This window comes from Corticium candelabrum, chromosome 19, assembly GCF_963422355.1.
Source record: "Corticium candelabrum chromosome 19, ooCorCand1.1, whole genome shotgun sequence".
In the NCBI taxonomy this organism is placed as follows: domain Eukaryota; kingdom Metazoa; phylum Porifera; class Homoscleromorpha; order Homosclerophorida; family Plakinidae; genus Corticium; species Corticium candelabrum.
Genome location: NC_085103.1, coordinates 3125220 through 3146151, shown reverse-complemented (window position 1 = coordinate 3146151; position 20932 = coordinate 3125220). Strand labels below are relative to the sequence as shown.

At 40.9% G+C, this 20932-nt stretch overlaps 1 protein-coding gene across 1 annotated transcript; it reads left to right on the top strand.

The window, feature by feature from the left end:
• The first annotated feature begins 182 nt into the window (after positions 1-182).
• Positions 183-20492, top strand: LOC134194493 (bromodomain adjacent to zinc finger domain protein 2B-like). Its single transcript, XM_062663428.1, has 22 exons — positions 183-321; positions 582-677; positions 1097-3585; positions 6579-7155; positions 7304-7642; positions 9393-9458; positions 9514-9586; positions 9642-9724; positions 10280-10464; positions 11643-11709; positions 12807-12894; positions 12957-12997; positions 13552-13582; positions 13642-13786; positions 15046-15135; positions 15817-15873; positions 15935-16053; positions 16108-16147; positions 18435-18623; positions 18685-18758; positions 19990-20071; positions 20131-20492. The coding sequence occupies exons 2-22, from the start codon at positions 623-625 to the stop codon at positions 20206-20208; spliced, it is 4968 nt and encodes a 1655-aa protein (XP_062519412.1). The 5' UTR covers positions 183-321; positions 582-622; the 3' UTR covers positions 20209-20492.
• Positions 20493-20932: the final 440 nt, after the last annotated feature.

Below are 20932 nucleotides of genomic sequence, written 5' to 3'. Positions count from 1 at the left end.
GAATTCTCTTTGTTATCGAAGTCGATGCGATTTCAGCAAGCATACTGATTTGCTGCAGTCGAGTTGGTGTGTGTCTCGGTGTTGCTTACGCCGTACGTCCAGTCTGTAACGTCACGTGAGCAAGTAATCAACACGCGTGACGTCACGGCTTTACGCGCTACCGAATTACAGCGACGGCGAGGAACTTTCGCTTCCCAGTCTTCAGCAACACGGCAGCGGAAAGCTGTGGAGGCGGGTGTACAGTCTGTTGCAGCTCGTCGGGTTGTTCTTGTCCGGCTGGAGTGCTCGGATCGCTTTACTTACGTCTAGCACTCTCTCTAGGTGAGAATCAATTGCTCGTTGGGTGCAGTTGCTCGAGTCTGGTCGTTGTTTCACGAGGTGGGGGCCGGCGTGGCTCCATGTCTTGCGTCTGTTTCGACTTTTTGATTGTTGATTGTCTAGTTGTTCACTCTCGTGTGCTTATTTCGTGTCATTTTCTGTTAATTTGGTTTCGTTTATTGAGGATTTCGCTTTGGTGTTGGGTTTTTTGTCTGTAGGTTGTTACACCGACCTCGTGATCATAGATGTTCTTGTGTGAGCAGGTTGGGCGTGTTGTGTGTGCTTCTGCTGATCGAGACGCACGATGGAACGATCAGAGGCACGAGAGGAGTTCTACTCGCTTGGTGTAGGGCATATGGGTGAGTTTACGAGCCGCTCGAGCGTTGTGCTAAAGTAGAAACCACTTGCACGTCACTTGTCAGTTGTGTCCATCTGCTTAAGTTTGAGTAATACTAATACCGTGTATCATAGCATACCCACTCTGCACGCACTCCTGTAGACTTGAGACTGGAAAGCATAGCAAGCCTCGTTAGGCTTTGGGTTGGTGTGAGGCCTTTCTATTGTTTACCGCATTGTTCTCAAATACAGTCGCTTAGTTTCTTACTAAACATGATCATACACACATACAGGCTATCTATCTATATCTCTTGCGCACCTGACCGATTCCGTGGGCACTACTTGTGGAGATGTTTTGTCTTGTCGTCTTTCACCTTTCTCTTTTAGTTGAGGGTGTTACTGCTAGGTCAATTCACACTTTCTCTCTTTCTCTTCCTCGTAGGTTCTCCTCCTTTCCACCGTCTAGGAGAAGATAGAGAAGCCGCTCATCCGTTTAGTTTCTCTCATGGTCATAATGTGCACCGCCCACTAAGTTTGTACAATCAAACGGCGTCTCTTAGTAGTTCTAGCGAAAATCGGAGAGGTAATTACACACGTCCAACGTTGCCAGTGTCTCCTCTTTCTTTCCAGAGCGCTGGCTTGACTCCTCCGTTGACTGGTGACTACTGGCCTGGGAGTGGTATTGTAAATCATCCTCCAGCTCTCTTTCCTCTCAGCTGGAGTCACGGGATTGGATATCCTGGTCTAGTAGCTGGTCAGTATGGCATGGGCGTTGATGATGCGAGAAGTTGGAAACGTCGCGATTCGAGTTATACAAAAGATGAATCGTTTCAGAATTCTTCGTTTCCATTTGATGGTGGTATCAGGAGACTGAGTTGCCCAGAATATTTGCCAAAGAACAGTCCGGTGTGTAGTCAGTCGTATAGCATGGAGGCATGGAGGTCGGCAACAACTGCAAATGCTGTGAGTGTTGAACCTACAAGTAGTCAGGGGAGAGCGACAGAGGTATTACCCACTCCTGGGAACGAGGAAGATGCATGCTCTGCAGAGTCTGCTGACTACAATGATACAGTGTCTGACGACGACATGAAAGACGAGCAGTGGAAAGACGGTGAGTCGACAGACAATTCATCTGAAGCGAACGAAGCTCAACAACTAGTGATTGATGAACCAGCCGGCTGCCCAGCAGCTGCCAGTCTAAATCTCAAGTTGCAGTCTCAACAGCATGAAGTCAGTGCTGCGACCATACCAAGAAAACGTCGTAAAATAAATGATGAAAGTGAAGTACGAAGACCACTAGATCTCGGATGGGGTCGACAGGTTCGTTTGAAACACTTACCCAATGGAGTATGCAAGAGCGAAGTGTATTATATAGCTCCTTGTGGTAAAAAGCTTCGAACCTACCCAGACGTGAATCGATACCTCCAGCAGTTAGGAACGACCAACTTAATGCCCAGTGACTTCTCATTTAGTGCAAAAATATACTTAGGTGAGTTCTTTGAATCAAACGGTGGTGACTATGAGAAACTGAGTGAGAGTGACTTGGAGAGAAGACGATATGTCAGCCAAGATGCCAAGCGAGAACGAGAAGCTAGAGCGAAGGGTAAGAAAAGATCAAAGGGATGTGATGATGACAAAGTTGAGCAACAAACGGATCTTAACCAGAAATTGCCACAAGTGAAATTTCAAAGACACGAACGAAGAAAAACAAAAGCAAGTAAGGACAAGAACAAACAGCTACGTGAAGATGAGCAAATGAAACGTAAACAAGAAATCACTTTGCGTAAACTAGAGGATGCTGCCAGGAAGGCCAAAGAGAAGGAACTGAAGAAACAGCAAGCAGCCATTGAGAAAGAGGAAAAACGACAGTTGCTACTGCAGCTGAAAGAACGCCAGCGAATAGAAGCTGCAACGATGAAGGCTCACGAACGAGAAGTAAAACGTCAACAAGCACTAGCATTGAAAGCAGAAGAAGCTCAACGTAAAGCGTTAGCACGGGAAAAGATGAAAGAAGAGAAAGAAATAGAGAAGCAGCGACTGAAGGAGCTGAAGGCAGGGAGGAAACGACTGACAGCAGCTATGATGAACGACTCATCGCAGCCGTGTGATGATTTGTATTTACACCATCCTAAACCATTGCCGTGTTTTGATCCTATGGGCATACCCATGACATCTGTAGCGTTTGGCGACAGTCTAATGGTTGTCGAGTTTCTTTGGACATTTTGTGATGCATTTAGTCTTGAAGTACTTCCAACGGTAGGATCATTGCAAGCTGGACTCCTGAACCAACAACCTTACGCGGAACTTCTTCTTGACATTTGCTTGCAGATGGTTGATATAATCATCCACGACTCGAGCTGTGGTGTCCACCATTGTGCTAGTGTGATGGGAACACTCCTATCGTCACTCAAAGTAACAGAGAAGACATTCTCGGAGACTCTTCGAGTTATCTTAGAAACAAAAGATAACAATGGTGCTGTTGACATTGTGGATCTTCTCAGCAGACATACCTTTCTCTCTTTAACAGCTGAACATAAAGCTTACGTGTTGGGTTTTTTAGTGAACGAGTTGCTGACAAGCCGGGTTATTTTACGGATAATTGACGGTAGACAAGAAAAAATGGCTGAACTTCGTCGTTGTAAATGGAAGATTCAGTGTAAGATTCGTAAAGTTCGTCAAGCGATCAACGAGCGATATCCTTCTGAGCCATCACCGGAAGGAAAGCATCCTGGACGAAGACCAAAGAGCGTTGCGGCAGCAGCAGAGGGAGACGATGACGATGACGACGAAGAGGAAGACGGGTCTGATGATGAGGAAGACGCGGGTGACGACAGCGAGGGTCTGAGCGACGTTGATATGAATGACGTGGAACGCACCTGCATACCACATTCGAAGGAAGAATTGGATCACGAAATGAGCAAGTTAGAAAAGGTGAGTTGTCATACACTAGCTGGGTTTGTTTGGGATACTGTTTATGCATGTTGACATACAAAACAATGCAATTATTTGGAATGCACTGCAAGTCGTATGTATTCTATGCATGTGGTCAAACGTTATCACATTCTGTTGTTGGATGAAATTGAGACGCCATTGCTCACAGTCTTGTGCTTTGCTGATGGTATTTCTCTGTCTAGTGACAGCAGGGACACACATTAAATCTCATCCCTTTCGAACAACTCACTTGATTGTTTGGGTTAGAAAGACCGAATGTTGACATAGGGATATGTTCCTATTTTGTTGAGCATTTGTCGACAGCAATATACATCAAAATGGTGACTATGTCTAATATACTGTAGTGTACTTTAAAATTACGCATTTTAGGACATAGGAAATAAATGTAATTGATTAGAAGAGACACGAATGCAAGGTTAACATCCAGCACTGTGTGGACAAACACTCAAGGATGTCAAGGTTGGACTAAATCTGCACTTAGATGTCCATGCAGAAACGTGTCTAGATTATAAGCTCCCTCTACTACTAGAAATGGTCAACGTTGGTTAACTTAGGCATCTACTACAAGGCGACAGTGATGAAGGCAAGTCTGCCTATAGAATATGGAAATGCAGCTGGGCTGTTGTGTTGTGAAAAACAAAGTAGCATCCTGTAGTGGTCTGGGGAGCTGTAGTGCTCATAGTATAGATAAAGATCTTTATGTGGTACTGGTACTAGTACTATCACGTGCCAGGGGTGCATTAGTCGATTGGTGTAAAATGGGATGAAAGTTGGAGACTAATAGGTACAGGTTACTGTGTGTTTGGTTGCATCAAATGCTTCTCCATTGTAAGATGTGTTTATTGTTTACTGAACAATTGAACATAGTGTGGGTGGCAGCGATTTAATTAGCACCTACTTATTAGGAGCTTAATGGAGTTGGATTTACAGGCTGTTGTTGGGGCTTGGAAGTGGTAGTCAGCTGTGTATCTCTGGCTTGTCTTCTAATTAGTTGGCTGTTTTGATGTGGCTGTTGGGAGTTGTGGAAGTTTGTATCAGTAGGGATGTAGTTATTATAATATGGTATATTCGTATCACAGCAGGAATAGTGGTGTAGTGCTCTTATGAGGCATTACAGATGCAACAAGAAACTGTAGGGTGTGCCCCCCCTCACACACTCACACACACACACACACACACACACACACACACACACACACACACACACACACACACACACACATTGGGACACACACAGAGAAAAATGACTAACACTGTTTTTGTGTTATAAGTAGTATAACAATGTAGGCTTCTAGCCTATGTAGAGAGTTAATGCTTTTTGTAAACCAGCATGTATAGGGAAAGTCTTTCAATTATTTCACTTGGAAATCAAGTATCTGATCGAATCATGGCTAAGGTTTGAATAGATTGGGTAACAACGTTTGTCAGAATTTTGAGATTAATGGTAATGGTAAATTAATACATTTTCAAGTGTAAACCAATCTGGACTGATTGCAACATACTCACTCTTGAAGGGATTCAATTGACTGTTTGCATTGTTTGTTAGGTGTTGCTGTTTGTTGACCTTTTGCCTTTAGGATCTTTGTGACTTGGCTTACCCATACACACTACATGACTGGAAAATTTGTCACACGTAATGTGAATTGCTATATCTGTACTTTTTTCATGGAAGCATGATGCATTGACTTCAATTTAGTTCATGTGAGGACACTGTAATATTGTGATCCTGTTGCTATTTCTAGCTGTTGTAATGTTTTGTATCATCCACTTGGCACTATGATACTAATTCAATTTTTTCCACCTTTATATCTTCAACTTAAGGGCGATTTCTTGTAGAACCTTCTGGCTAAATTGTCTGAAAACCACACTTGTAATGCCCTGGAGTTGTTAGTTTGTTGCTCAATCTAATCTGTAGTGTTGGGTGGGATTGCTATGTTGGGAAGCTGTAAGAAGTCTTATTTTGTTCTTGGACTGGTAAAGCAAACATTACCATAGTTGTATCCTGTTCCAAAACTCCCACTTGTGGCTGACTCCAAGTGTCAGGTGCAACATTTTCTTGTTGATATGATAGGTGTAGTATGGTTTAGCTATCATTCACGTATAATTAATGAGGTGAAAATGGCATGGAAAAAATATCAAGAAGGTCTGTTTCTCTCTGTTTTCTCTTTGATAATGTTGCATGCTCGGGTGGCTGTGATCTCTCTGGCTGACAGCTTGATAGGGATCAACTTGTCACCAGACAAGGTGCATAGTTGATTTATCTGTAGGTAACATAACAGAGCAGTTTGGGAAACTTTCTAGCTATCTCATTTCCTTGGGACTCTGTGCCATATCACAAACAAGTTTAGCTTTGATAGGCAATAGGATAAACAAACATTGAACAGTCAGGTCACCTATGCATGTCATTAGTGACTGAGTCAGGCTTTTTGTTACTTTGATGTGGCTCCTAGTGAGAATATCTGGATTTCACTCAACCACAACTTCATAAGAAACAGGAAATGTGTTGATGGTGACAGATGCTGCTTAATGAACTAATAGAATTTAAGCTCTAGATCAGTCTTGTCTATCTTCACACACGAACAAGGCTTTGTCACCTTGTAATCTTGATGCAGTGTGTGTTACTAGACAACTGTTCTTCATGTTCCATTTGTCTTAGAGCACTTTAATACTCTTTTATGAATTACCAGTACTTATAGTGGGTAATTATAACAGTTTACAATGATGTAGAAATTGAGTACTGACATCAGTGTTTCCGCTGGAAATTTTCGATTAGTAGCCACTTGGCTAAAGGAGTTTGTTCGTTTGTAGCCAAGAACTTTCTCATAGACAAGAAAAAATTGCCCAAATGTCAAACAGCTAACAATCTGAACTCATGATTTAGAGTCTGAAGCATGGAAAGTGCTAAACCTTTTTTAAAAACTAACTATAGTCTGTATCATTTGTTGGTTTATGTAATGTTGATATGTGCTTAGTGGCAACATTTGTATCGGCAAAAACTTCATGCTGCAATGCGGTCAATGCGTACCATGTCTTTTGGGGTTGATCGCTACAGTCGGCGTTATTGGTCTGTTCCTTATTGCGGAGGAGTGTTCGTCGAGGGCGTTGACTCTGAAGAGGCAAAGAATGGTATGTGGTGGACACAAAGCCAACCAATAAGCATTAGTTCTAGGGAGTCACTAGTGGAGACTAAGCCACTGTTACCTCTTCCTCCGCTTATCAAGCTGCCAATTCCCATGCAAGACGACTTCCATGAAAAGTTGGGTCACGATAGTCATCATTCTCGTAGGAAGCATCGGTTACACCAAGTCAGATTGGATCGGTATCATAGAGGGAATGCTTCGTCTGTAGAGGAGAGTGTAAATACTCAGTTTTCAGAGGATGGTAGCGAGAATGAAGGTAACAGTCTATCGGAAGGGAAAACGATACATTTATATGGACGGATATCTTCATATAACCCGTTTCATTGTAACCTATTGTGGGTTCGTGAGCAATTGAGCAAGGATCCTACAGTTGCTCGGCCGATTGCAATCTGTCCTCCTCAAACCCTAGGTGACTACCATTGTGTAATGATTGTGTGTGTGTGTGTGTGTGTGTGTGTGTGTGTGTGTGTGTGTGTGTGTGTGTGTGTGTGTGTGTGTTCCATTTTTGTGTCTGTATTGCACGTACATGATATCAGATATGTCTGATTTTTCTGTAGATGCTGTGAAGCCAGAATTGAGTGCCGTGAACAGTTTTGCTTCTCATAATTTTACTTCAGACAGCAGTTCATCCGATAATCACGAATTATCTCTCCTTGCTGCAGTAGCCACTTCTCAGCGTGAACACGAGAACCAGAAACTACAGCCAACAGATGAACATTACATCAAGGCAAATGACAGAACAGATACAAAACAGTCAAGTGGCCTGATCACAACGTCTGTGTTAACGTTGGCATCAGAGACACTGAAAGCTGTAAAGGCAGCTGAGAAGGCAAAAGCTCACAGCCACAAAACACGAAGTCTCAACACTAACAACCTACTACCTTCACTCAGTTTAGGTGAGCTTTATGTAGTGTATTGCTGTCGTAGTCTAAGTGTAATACCTAGTTCCTAATTTTTTGGATATTAAATTCCCTTTTTTGAATGCACAATTTTTTGCACATTTAAAATTTCAGAAGTTCACTAGAAGGTCTGAAACCTGAAGACTTCTAATTTATTAAGTGTTTGCCATGTCATTGATATTTCCACATTTTGTGTGGTATGTTGAGTCTAAACTATTGATATGATTCCCTACAAACAATAATGATGATACATGGGTTGCTAGTGTAACTGATATTTTTGATAGCTGTTAATTAAGTTATGATAATACTGAGCAAAGATGATGGGGGTGATTTGTAAGCCAAGTGAATCTATTATGGTGTTCAAACAATGTGGGTTTTTAGTGTAATGGTTCTCAAGTTTCAATGTTTGGGAGAGGGAATTTATGTGACTGTGCCTTTGTGTGTGTGTGTGTGTGTGTGTGTGTGTGTCTGTGTCTGTGTCTGTGTCTGTGTCTGTGTGTGTCTGTGTCTGTGTCTGTGTCTGTGTCTGTGTGTGTGTGCGCGCGCATATCAGGAGTACATACTTAGTATACATTAGTATTTGAAGCTGTGTGAATACCCTCACTTTCGCAGCTATGAGCCTTTTGAAAACCACAATAGACTTGTCACAGAGTATTGCAAATTTAGATGCTATTGTTCTTTTAAGTGCAGTACATGTAAAATCTATCTAGAATCATACAAGCATCTGTCGTTTGATGTGACCGCAAATTTCGTAAGTAGTGTTGAAGTACAGCAACAAGAGCTCTCACATACAGGACATAATCGTTGCTCATAGTTATGCAATCCTAGGTTTCTGTATAACTGTTGTAAGCCATGAACGCGATTGATTTCTCGTTAGCAGTTGCAGACAGGAATGTTTTGTTGTTTATTTTCGACAAGACGTGGCAATCGCAAACACGAAATCACGCTGTTCTGGTAAAAACTCTTTCATTGACGTTTCACGTATCGGCAGTTTGTCTATCATCTCTGTTTGCCATGTACGATCAGTCACAAATATCGCTCTGTGATTGGACAGAACTAAGTGCATGGCACATTCCTGAGTGTGACAGACATAGTCCACCACACATCCACATAGTCAACAGAGTCGCAGACTGGATGTCAGTTAACCCCTATATGTTTTGAGTAGCTACTTGCCAAGTCTCGTGACTTTTACAAAGTCCTGTTTGTTATGACTCATAGCTGAAACTAGTAATTGAAGCTGTGTTTACACTGTTGCTTCCACAGCTATGAGCCTTCTGAACATCACGTATGATAAAACCAAGAAAGCGATCGATTTTGGGTCATCAGTTGTAAACAGATAAGTTCAGTTGTTTATTTCTGACTAGACCTAGCAATCGCAAACATGAATTACACTGTTTTGGTAAAGTTTTGCCCATACGATTGGCTCTTTGTCCATTGCTCTGGTTGCCACGTATGACATAAAGGAATTAATGCTTTGTGATTGGGCCACACAAAGGAGGCGTGGCACATTCCTGCAGTGTGACAGACGTACTCAGTCAGCCACATAGTCCAGTCCCCAGACCAAAAGTCGGTTCAGCCCTATACGTTTAGAGTACGCTACTCTCCAAGTTTCGTGACTTTTACAAGTCCCTTTTCTTAAGGCTCATAGCTGACTTAGTACTGTAAATGTTGTCTGATTGTCTATGTATTTCAGGTAGGTAATTTGTTTTGTTCAATAATTTTAGTTTGTTCTGATTGATTCCTCTAGTTACATCTAATAATCATATCACAAATGACATTTTCAAACGGACACAACCAGTAGCAGTTTCTAAAGGTACGAATGGCGATGAGCAGTAATCGTGAGCAACTGTTCTAATGTTCGTGTGTAGACACCAACCACGGATGGTGGATGGTCAAGGAAGGTGACGAGATGCGTTCTCTTTTCAAGTCTCTTTGTACAAAGTAAGTGTGTCCATGGCTAATGTATGCTCAGTGATATCAATTGTTGTGATTGCAGAGGCTTTCGTGAGCACAGTTTGAGAAAAGTCTTATCCAAGAATCTAGAGTACATTTGTCGGTCATGTGGCAAAGGAGTGAAAGGTAAGTGATGTCATCATGTTGGTTAACTTGCTGCTGGGGTTGCAACAATAGCATCTCTAGTCATAGCTTTTTAGTATGTAGCAGCTGATAGTGACTATGCTGTAGTACATGAGTGCTAGTCTTGCATTGACACAAACTTGTACTCTTGGTGTGGGTGTGCATGAAGTTATAGTGTAAAGATCATTAAATTTATGTTTTTGGGCAAGTGCTTATGTGTTCATGCAAAACTCGGAAATAAATTAAAATTTGTGTAAGATGCTCTGCGCATGCTTGTGTGAGAGTCGTACGCACATATTGACTATAAATGTCTACAATGGTCTGGTTTGCTAATTTATTATCTGTGATGAGAACACAAACTATTAGAAATTGCTGCAAGCGTTAATTAATTAATTAATTTTAATTAAGTTGTTTAAACATATTGATCTATTGGACTATGTAACATTATTGAAATCTTTCAAATTTATACATCAAATCAAACTGTTACTTGTTCATAATCGTGTCTTATTCGGTTCTAGTTTTGATATTATTGTTTGTGTTGTATTGTTGTTTGTGCAGATTTGATGATTCCCGAGGATGCTGATGAAATCGATGAAGACACACAGGAAATGGTGGGTGGTAGGTGCACAGAAAAAGAGCACGGTGTTGACTATCCGCAGGAAACTGTATCAGCATCACTGGTTTTGCTGAACGACATACAGGAGTTGGAGGATCGTCTCTTGTCTGCCAGTTTGCAGTCTAAGGTGAGATTAGAGGCAAAATGTTACCAAACGTTTTAAGAAATAGAATTGACAATTTGTAAGAAAAAATTATTTGAGTCAGCATACTCAGCACAATTGTTCTAAGTGTGGGATACGTTTACTACAAGTCAATGTAACTAATACAGGCTTGGAATTAACGGTTGGACATCGGACATTTGCTGACCAATAGCAGCGTTTGTTTGGCGCTGAATGAATTCCTGTATTGAGTTACTCAAACAAGACGTTCCAGGTAGGTAGGTGTTGCTTATCGCTGGATCTGTAGGGGTATTCCTTTCCTGGCCGCTCACCCGGATGTTTATGAGCGTGACCTACACTAGGCCTTACCGTTGGGACGTTATTGTTCACGTTCTGCCCTCTAAATCTGCCTCATTGTTTCATCAATGCGTTACAACTTAAGCCATACAATATAGAAGAAACTGCAGGCATTCTTTCTTTAGGGAAATGCGAATAGTCTCGTAAACTTCAGCGTAGACAGACATCCCTGGACATAGTCAATGTGTATATACGTATAGGTTGTAGCTCGTATGTGTCAATTCTTTGAGGTCAAGTCAAATCTCGCAACTGACTCTGAACGTATCATATCGGTATAATTTGTCTTTGTCTGCTTTTTAGCTAAACCAATACAGGCTGCTTGTTTTTAGACGATCTCGTAGCTAAATCAAGTTAACGAATCAGTTGCAGTAAATGCCAAAAAACTCATTTTTCTGGTCAAATTGTACTTTTGTCTGGCAGACAAAGAAATTTAGGACACTTCGTCCGGCTGATGGCAGAATCGTATTTCCAGGCTTGCTAAGTCTCTGTTTATACAAGCATCCGGTCTACAATGGGTTTGGCACGATTTGTGTGAACGAGTGAGCCTCGGTGAGTCGAGTTGAGCCACAATGTTAGACTAGGTTGTCAAGTCATGCTCATCATGAATGCTCATTGGGCTTGGCCAAAAACTGCGTATGCTTACTATCTGTCTGTCTTATTGGAAGGGGCAAATTGAATATCATGTTTGCCATAGTAGTAATCTACAGATTACCTCAGAGCGGCCATTACAATTGGATGGAATGAAACAAGACATGTAGGACGACATCATGTTTACGTTCAATAGAATCGTATAGAGTGAATGCATCACAGTTAATTTAGGTATAGAAATGCTTGTTTTTGTGTTATAGGGTTGGAAGCCTCGTTCAGTGGGAGAAGACAGTGAAGAAGAAGGCGTTGTTGACACTAGAAGTGCACGTGAGTAGCAGTTGCAATATTCCGAAATATTGATAAGTTGGAATAGCCTGTTTGTCTCTTTACTCAATGAATTAATTATTAGGCCTGATAAAAACTATATTAGTTGATCATGCGGTCTACTTACCAAAGTTGGGGTGGTGGGTGGCATTTTTACTATATTTAGTAATAAACTCCAAATACTAGTCCAAGACTGCCACGGCTTCTCCAACAGACAACGACAGGCTAAACCCTTACCAGCAAAAGTGGAGTGTTGCTCATTCGCACCGTTACCTTCACAGTTCCTTTTCCTGGAAGCTGATCGCGGAGGCACTGAGCAGGTTGGACTCAACTAAGATGGACTTGATCAAATACCTTAATGTTTCTGAAGGGCTAAAGGCAAACCAAGGGGGGACAACTCTGGCACAATGAACGACACATGCAACGACGACTACATGATCTGCCCAGATGTGTATTAATATTAATGATAAAAAAATAAGAACTGTAGGTTGGTCCGTAAAATTGGAACGGGCGGGGATGAGAAACTAATATACAGTATTTTTATCAGGCCTTAGGAAACGTTTTCAAGTATACTAACTGAAGAAGCAAAGCATGTAACGTGCAAAACGCACCTGAAAATAGAGTCTTGTCATCTCGGTCAAGTTCTGATTCCGTTTGCAAATGAAATATTAAGCTAATCTTGTTGTTGCAAACGAGGAAATTGAGTTTGTTCAGAGCACATTAGGACATTTTTGTATTATTAAAGAACATAGTCGTCTACTAAAGTCAATCATTGAGCCAAGAAATTTGAAATTATTCAAACTTTTGTTTAAACAACTAATATTGATTCGATCACTATCTTAGTCTTTTATGTAGATAAAGTTTACTGTATATGTAATGACTGTTTTAGTCGAGACTGTAATGCGCATATGTGGTAGCTGTGCTTGTGTGGCAGGGCACCATGGTAGATCAGTCCCCTGGACTGAATGGTTTCATACCCTGGGTAAATACTAAATGTTCATCGTCATCATTGAAATTCTTCAAATGCACTTTATTAATATTTGATATGTTGAAGTCATCGTGCACAATAAACATATAAGTTGAAATGATCTCTTATGTAGCCAACTGTTTGAGAAGTGCCATCGAGAGACTACTTGCTCTCGAAGAAGCAGTGGAACGCAGATACTTGAAGCCACCGCTAAGAGACATGTACGAGCACCACGTGTTCATGCACCGTGTCACACCATGTATAACTTGATGTATTTGTTTAGCAAGCCGCTTACTGCATCTGCTCTGAATGCTCGTGTTCTCGGTAAGTACAGACCTGATTCAATCATTTACGTGATGTCAGGGTTGTTCCCAGGATTTTTGCAAGGCACCGCTGTGACCCCACCCTACATTAAGTTTGATGGTCACCCCCTACACACCACACACACACACACACACACACACACACAAAAGCTTTGATGCTGGTTTGCTTACTGACATGCTTTGTTTCACAAACTGTTGTACCCAATCCTTAGGCACAATAGCCATGCCTTGCACCTGCCTATATGCTCATGGCCAGAGGCAAAGAATACCAACAGATCCTGACATAAATAGTGGGCGGTGCAAGACAACCACTGTGGCTCTTTGAGTACCTGTGTTACAATTATGTTCACAGTCTTTGCCTTAATTGGTCTTATCTTCAAGCATCCCAGCCACTGTATTCAAAATATAGCACTGCAGGCCTATACCAAACGGAAGCCAAGGCACCGTGCAGTGCTTTACGTTTGTATGCTGGGGACAACCCTGGATGTTAATAAACTATTTGAATGCATTGTATGATGTCCTACTTATGTCACAGTGATGTATTTATTTTTATAGGTTGTGTCGATGAAGGGCAGTCTGCCGAATGGTTTCTCTATTGATTTCGAGTTTACCCTCATTGTTTGTAACTTCTGCTGCTATGTGTAGTGAGGATAGAGAAATGGAATCGGTTCCTCTTGGTCTTGGCTGTTGGCGTGATGCAGTGAGTACAGCTTCGTCTGCGGCACAAGTAACACTTTGCTGTAATCAGCTGGACCAATGTATTGCCTGGGAGAAGTCTATTATGAAAGTGGTGAGTGGTGGTCGTTTGAAATTGAGCGACTCATATATTGAGTGACTGATATATTAAGTGATTGATATTGAGTGACTCATATATGGAGTTACTGATATATGGAGTGACTCATATATTGAGTGACTGACATATTAAGTGACTCATATATTGAGTTACTGATACATTGAGTGACTAATATATTAAGTTACTGATATATTGAGTGACTGATATATTGAGTGACTGATATCTTGAGTGACTGATGAGTGACTGATATATTGCAACGTTAAGGGCTTCTAGAGCGTGTAACTTCTCGACTCTTTCTAAGGCTAGCTGCATCTGACTGAAAGTATTATTGTTGTATAGTTTCTTGAGATTAGTTACTGTAGGGTACTGGTCATGACCATGCTGTCATTTTGTTGTCAGTTGGCGTTGTTTGTCTATCTGGGTGTGAACTTGTTTGTCTATGTATTCAACTGTTTATCTGTTGTTTGTCTATTTCTTTGCTTTTTTGTTTGTGTATCTATCTCCCTATGTCTGTCTGTGTCTGTCAGTGTGTCTGTCTGGCTGTCAATACATATATTTCAAACATCAACCTATAATTCATGTCAGCAAAGGCAAAAAGTTTGCAAGCTACAGCTGCACGCACAAGACAAAATACTAGCTAGATAGAATTCGAAAGGAGAGTTCAAGAGTCCAACAGTGAGAAACAGGTAGAAACATGATGATTACAATCTCAACAGAAGACGCACTAGACCACAACGAGGACAAGGTAAGGCTGCGATAATATCCTATTGAGACTGAAGCCATTGAAAACAAAGGTTGAAGACCGAGAAGAGCAATTGAAGATGAAGAGGATGACAACAGCTACTCGTGAAAGACGCACTAGGCCACATTTGTCTGTCTGTCTGTTCATCCATGCATCCATCTGTCTGTCTGTTTGTCTGTCAGTGTGTCTGTCTGTTTGTCTGTCAGTGTGTCTGTCTGTCTGTCTGTGTGTTAGTCGGTCGGTCGCTCTGTCTGCATACTAATCATTGCACCATAGCACCATAGTAAGTAACATAGTATAGTGTAGTTGAACGACACCAGATCAGTGAATCAAGATTACAGGCAATGCATTCAAGGTAGTTGATTGAGTGGTGGTTTAATTAAAGGCACAAACAAAGTGTCAGACAATCTTTCAATATTCGGTAAAATGCACCAGCAAACTGCATCTTGTACAATACGTTATTTGTTTGAGTTGTGAACAGAATTGTTGATATTGCAATTTCTGATGTTCTTAGTTTTGTCAAGTGTGCTTGAAAGGAGACAACGAGGCTCTGCTATTGTTGTGTGACGGATGCGAGAAAGGCGTACACACGTACTGTTGCAAGGTACAGACATGTGAACACTACATTCACTATGCTGCATGTACACATGCAGTCAATTAGAGCAAGTTGTTTGCAACTGTTGCCATTTACTGTATGTTTCTTTGCCTGCTTGCCGACTGCAGTTTTTTCATGCACATTTTTGGAGCTTTGGGCTTTGGTTTCTTCATGTGATTGTGTGTACTCTAGTTAGGTTGCATTGTGTTTCTGCTACCGTGTGTTACATCAGTCTGACACTCACTATTTTCTCACACATTTTGCTGCATGCTGGTCTGTGCTGCATTCTACCAGTGTGGCTTGCACCTAATGTTGAAGGAATCTGTCAGTGATGACATAAGCAAGTAAAGCATGAATATAAGCTATGTTGTCAATCATTTAAAACCCACAATTTAAGCTCTTACGTATGCTTGAAATGGTAGTTTACATCTAGACTGAGGCAATTATGGAATTGGGCATATTCTCTGAAAGATGCTGCATAGAGAGTGGATGTGTGTGTGTGTGTGTGTGTGTGTGTGTGTGTGTGTGTGTGTGTGTGTGTGTGTGTGTGTGTGTGTGTGTGTGTGTTCATGTGCATGTAATTATGTATGTAACAATTGTCATACATTATACATTATCAAGGTGACAGTCAGTGGCTATAATGTATTGATACATCCAACTGTTGTCATTGAACTGAATTTTTTTGTGTAGCCAAAACTGTCCGGTATTCCCGACGGTGACTGGTACTGTCACTTGTGTGTAGAGAACGTGAGTCAACCACCTTGTGTAATACAATGCAATACTAAAATTGAAGAATGATTATTGATAGGCTGCTGGAGACGATCGATGTATAGTCTGCTCAGCCAGCAGTACAACAGGCCGAATGATTCGTTGCGGTCACTGTCCTCGTCAATATCACATGAAATGCTTAGATCCTCCAATGTCACGGTATTGTTCTTCTCAAATCGAAATCCATTGTTATGACTGTCTTTGTATATACAGACTTCCTAAAGAGGTGTGGTGCTGCCCTATTTGCAGCAAGGTAAGCATAAGATATTTAGTGGAAAATTTTAAGTAAAACAAAAGCGACCGATGCACAGTGCAGTTTGTGTGCAATTGTTGGTGCTTACTTTTAACATGTTGCATACTAGGCGAACAACTTGTTTTTGGGTTGTAATGTTGAAGAACAATTGTAGGCATTGTAGAGAAGTTGTCGTGGATTGAGTATTGGAGTGATGCATCTTACAGTACACTAGACTATTGTATTGGAGAGATGCATATCACAATACACTAGACTATTGTATTGGAGGGATGCATCTCACAATACACTAGTCTAGACTATTGTATTGGAGAGATGTATCTCATATTACACTTTATAGTATGTTGGACAGGAATGAAAAATGTATAGTTTTGATATCCATTTGCTACTGAGTGAATGCACTAGTAGTTGTAGCTGCCTTCTGGAAGTTTACAGGAGGAGTGAAGGAAACAAGTTTGTCATTAACAGTTGATACGGACTTACAGATTTAGGTCTCCAGACAGCTTACGTTCGCAACGTTTCCAGGCCATTCTACGTATTACTCCATGCATCTTGTCTGGTTTACAACCAGTTGCATGTGTGACTAAGATATATGCCAGTCTGTCCAACTCAGATAATTGGGCGAGGTCTTGATGTGTGATATTAGCCATTTTTCAATTTAATTTGTTTAATTATTTATCAATCTGATTCAATTATTTAAACATTTCAACAACGCTCAGCACAATACTGTGACAAACTTTTTTGCCAGTTGACTTTACAAAAACAATATATACTAGTATCACACGGGAAGTGGTACTGGCATTTTGGTTTGAAAGTGGAAGCCGTAGTTGAGAAGAGAAATTACTCACGTTCTGCTGAGTTGCCATCTTGAGCTGCGGACTTCTAGTGGCCATTTTGCTAGCTGAGTTGGTTAGAGGGTCATCCAATGGAATGTGTACATCCTGGACCTTGCAGGGTTACAAGTTCAAGTCACAGTGATGGCCAAGCTATGGCATAATTTCCTCGGGCAAGAAACTTACACACAAATGCCTCTCTTAACTCAGGAGTATAAATGAGTACCTGGTCTTTGACTGGGGGACTAAGCAGCCATCGGCTGTAATGTGACATTGGCCACTGGGGTCCAGGTGAGACTTCGGGTGTTCACACCGCAGTTGCCTTCACAAGCCGGTGCTCCTGTGAGTACCTGGCCAGGCAACAGAAGATTTCTAGTGCAGACCCAGAGGTCTCCTGAGTAGTGCACAGCAGCCCAGCTGTTAGTGGTGATGGCGGCATTATCAGTATCTGGCAGCTCCTAACGTTTAGTTCTACTTTAGTTTTCATGCACAAACACAAAAGCAAATTTTGGACATACGGCAATTTTTTATGCCGAAAAATATTTTTTATTTTCCTATAATTTTTCAAAGGTAAAATTTTTGAATAGAATACTGTAAATCCACAAATTTTCATATGCATTTTATTTTTGTATTGTTCGTACAACTCATAAATGTACTAAATTAAAGTGCGTACTAAATTTTTTCTTAAATGACAAACTGATATTACTAATTGCAATTAGCAATGTTGATGATGTACTACAATACAATATCTAACTAAACAATACACTGATTTTACCATGACAGAAGACCAAAATGAAAGTCTCTACGTATAACACGTCCAGTTTGCAATGTTATAGTGTCACTCAACTCATACGCATTGCGAATCAATTGAATTCAATTGAATGGTTGACTCTGTGATAGTGTGATCTAGCAATTTCTCCAGACGAGTGCATGCCTTTGTCAGTCCACATTCTTCCGCAACTCGGGCAATGGTAAGCCTAGTCTTAGAGTCGTAGACGTGATACTGCCCTCTTTTTCTCCACTTAGCTGGCGAGTTGTCTCGATCCAGAGCTTCCTCTACGCCGTCTTTCGCAGCTATGATGTCATTTTGATGAATCCCGGATGTCGCTCGATTTGGGTTGAGTAGCCATGATCTATTAGGTAGCGGTACTTGTTCTTTTTTATTTTTCGACGTCAGTCACACATGGATACCACTTTGCTTTAGCTTAGAACTCATGAATGACGAATGACGCTACCATGCTACAGTTACTGTGCTAGCGTGCACTAAGATTGTCAGTAAAAGCCCGTACGAAAATAAGATGCATACGAAAGGTCTTCTGGTCAAATGTACGAAATTAGATGCGTACGAAAATTTGTGGATTTACAGTATTACTAAAAAACATTGGAAGAAGTAGGGTAATAACCTCCTATAGTGAATAACTCAATATCTGTTTGCATCAACTTGTATTTTTGTTCAGCAAATGGAGTCAAGTCGGGCTTCTGCTGAGCAACTGAATTTAGACGTCGAGGATTTAATTCAACAGTCAAATAGCCGACCAGCCAAGAGAAATCGTAACAACGACATGGGCATTTGTCGTACTCTGTTGCGCGATTTAGAGAAACAACAAGAGAGTTGGCCGTTTTTGACTCCAGTAGCTCGGAAGCAAGTATGCAAACAATATGTCGTTGTTGCAAGGTTTTGAGTGCTGAGTGTCTTTGTGATTGCAGGTGCCATCTTATTATCAGATAATAAAGAATCCGATGAACTTCCAGACTATTAGAAACAAGATGAAAGGGAACCAGTAAGTGTAACAGCACATCGTAGGCAGGACTTGTCTTTAATGCCAACACTGTAAATTAGTAATTGTGTGATTTCAAGATATGCTTGTTTCACTGTTAGTTTGTTTACACGTCTGTCTGTCTGTCTGTCTGTCTGTCTGTCCAAAACATATATTTTCAACATTGAAATCTACATTCAACACAACGAAGCAACTCTACTGTCCCTACAGCACATAATCTCTACCAAACTAAAACTCTACAGAAACCAGCTCTATATAGACCTGTACAGGAAAGCACATTAATAATTGTGTATATTGTTCATTCTCTTGACTTTCCTTGTATGTTCCAGTAAGCGGGATGTCTTCCTGGAAATCACTCTACCATTACATTGTTGTAACTGAACTGATAAACATTGTCTCCAATATGTTGTAAAATTGGATGCATTCTGACGACCATCCTCATCATAAGACATGAGAGAAAGAGTCTTTAAAAACTGTTGAGCCTCACCACCCCTTCTGCCATAATGTTTAAATATCAAAGGGATTGCTGTTGGTGCATACCCTCCTGGTAGCAGTTGGGAGTCATACTTTGTGTGTAATCTTTTCTTTTCTGGATGCCACAGCCCCATCAATATATGCAGTTTTTATAGGATATCTTTGCTAAATAATGTGATAGAGCAATGTCTAAGTTTGCTGCTGGCATGCAGCATGATTCAGCAACATAGATGTCTGGCCTTCCACTGGACGTGGTGTAGCGATCTTTAGGCTCAATGTAGTACGGTACATGTAGCTGGCTGAGACAATCTGCCCACACAGAAACCATACAGTTGTGAGACCACAGTGGTCCACCTCCAACTTTACATGTCCGTCTGTGTGTGTGTGTGTCTGTCTGTCTGTCTGTCCTTTTTTGTGTCTGTCTATGTGTGTGTCTGTCTGTTTGCCTGTTTGTTTGTCTGTCTTGTCTGTCTGTCTGTGTCTCACTGTCTGTATGTGTCTGTCTGTCTGTCTGTTTGTCTGTCTGTCTATGTGTGTGTGTGTGTGTGTGTCTGTCTGTCTGTCTGTCTGTCTGTCTGTCTGTCTGTCTGTCTGCCTATAATATGCCTATAATAATAATAATAATAAATAAATAATAAAATAATAAATAGTAAATTTTAATAATTAATAAATAACAATTTCTAAACTTGTTGGTGAGTCTCACTGCTTGGTTTCAACAAACTACACTGTAAACTACACTGTATGATTTATGCTTGAATAGGTATCTGAGTCGAGAGGCGTTTGCTGCTGACGTTCGTCTCATTTTTGACAATTGTCGGACTTTTAATGAAGATGATTCCGAGGTCAACACTTAGTCAGTTTGTTATACATTTATTGAAATCAATTACGTGCTGCTTTTCAGGTTGGAAAGTCGGGTCTTATTTTAGGTCGATATTTTGAAAAAAGATGGAGAGAACTCAATCGAGGAAATGTCTTCTAGGAATGGCTGCATGCTGTTTAAGGTGTGGTCGGTTACTCTGCTGTCATCTTGCCTTACACTAAGGCTGGCTGTAGATATTGACTTGTATAGTAACTGTGGTAATAGTTGGAATCTGCATGGAGTTATGTGTTGAAACTGTTGGCAACGGACTATCTGATGTATTCCTGCTGATGAGTTGTCAGTGAAGAACTTGATTATGGTCGCACGATTGAAGGCACTCTGATGTGAAATAATAATTATATATTGAAATTGAAAGTTTTCGTGAAAATGAGGGGATTACATAAAACAATAGAAAAAGTTTGTTACATAGTAGTGATGACCGCCCCGTCATGTAGTCTTCAACCTAGTGGACAGCATGTAGGGAGTGTGTGTTGGAAAGACTAGATGATGTCATCGTTGCTCGTTACCTGAGGCCCGGATATCCGGGCTATTAAAGGTACAGTCTGGTTTCTAGTGTTTCTATGCAACCTCTCATTTTCATGAAATGTTTCTACTCCAGTTTGGGTTGTTTTTATTTTAGTGGAAAGCTCTGTTCTTTACAGATAAAAGGCAAATGACTTTGTCTTTCTGTCAAACTCTGCCTGCATGGCCTTTGCTTTTCAGCCTTTTGCCAACCATTACATTAGCTAAAACGACTTGTATAATTTGGAGACGGAAGTAGAGGTACTGAGTAATCCCTAACATTATGCATGTCAACGTTAATTAACGAGGAGACCAGCTGCCC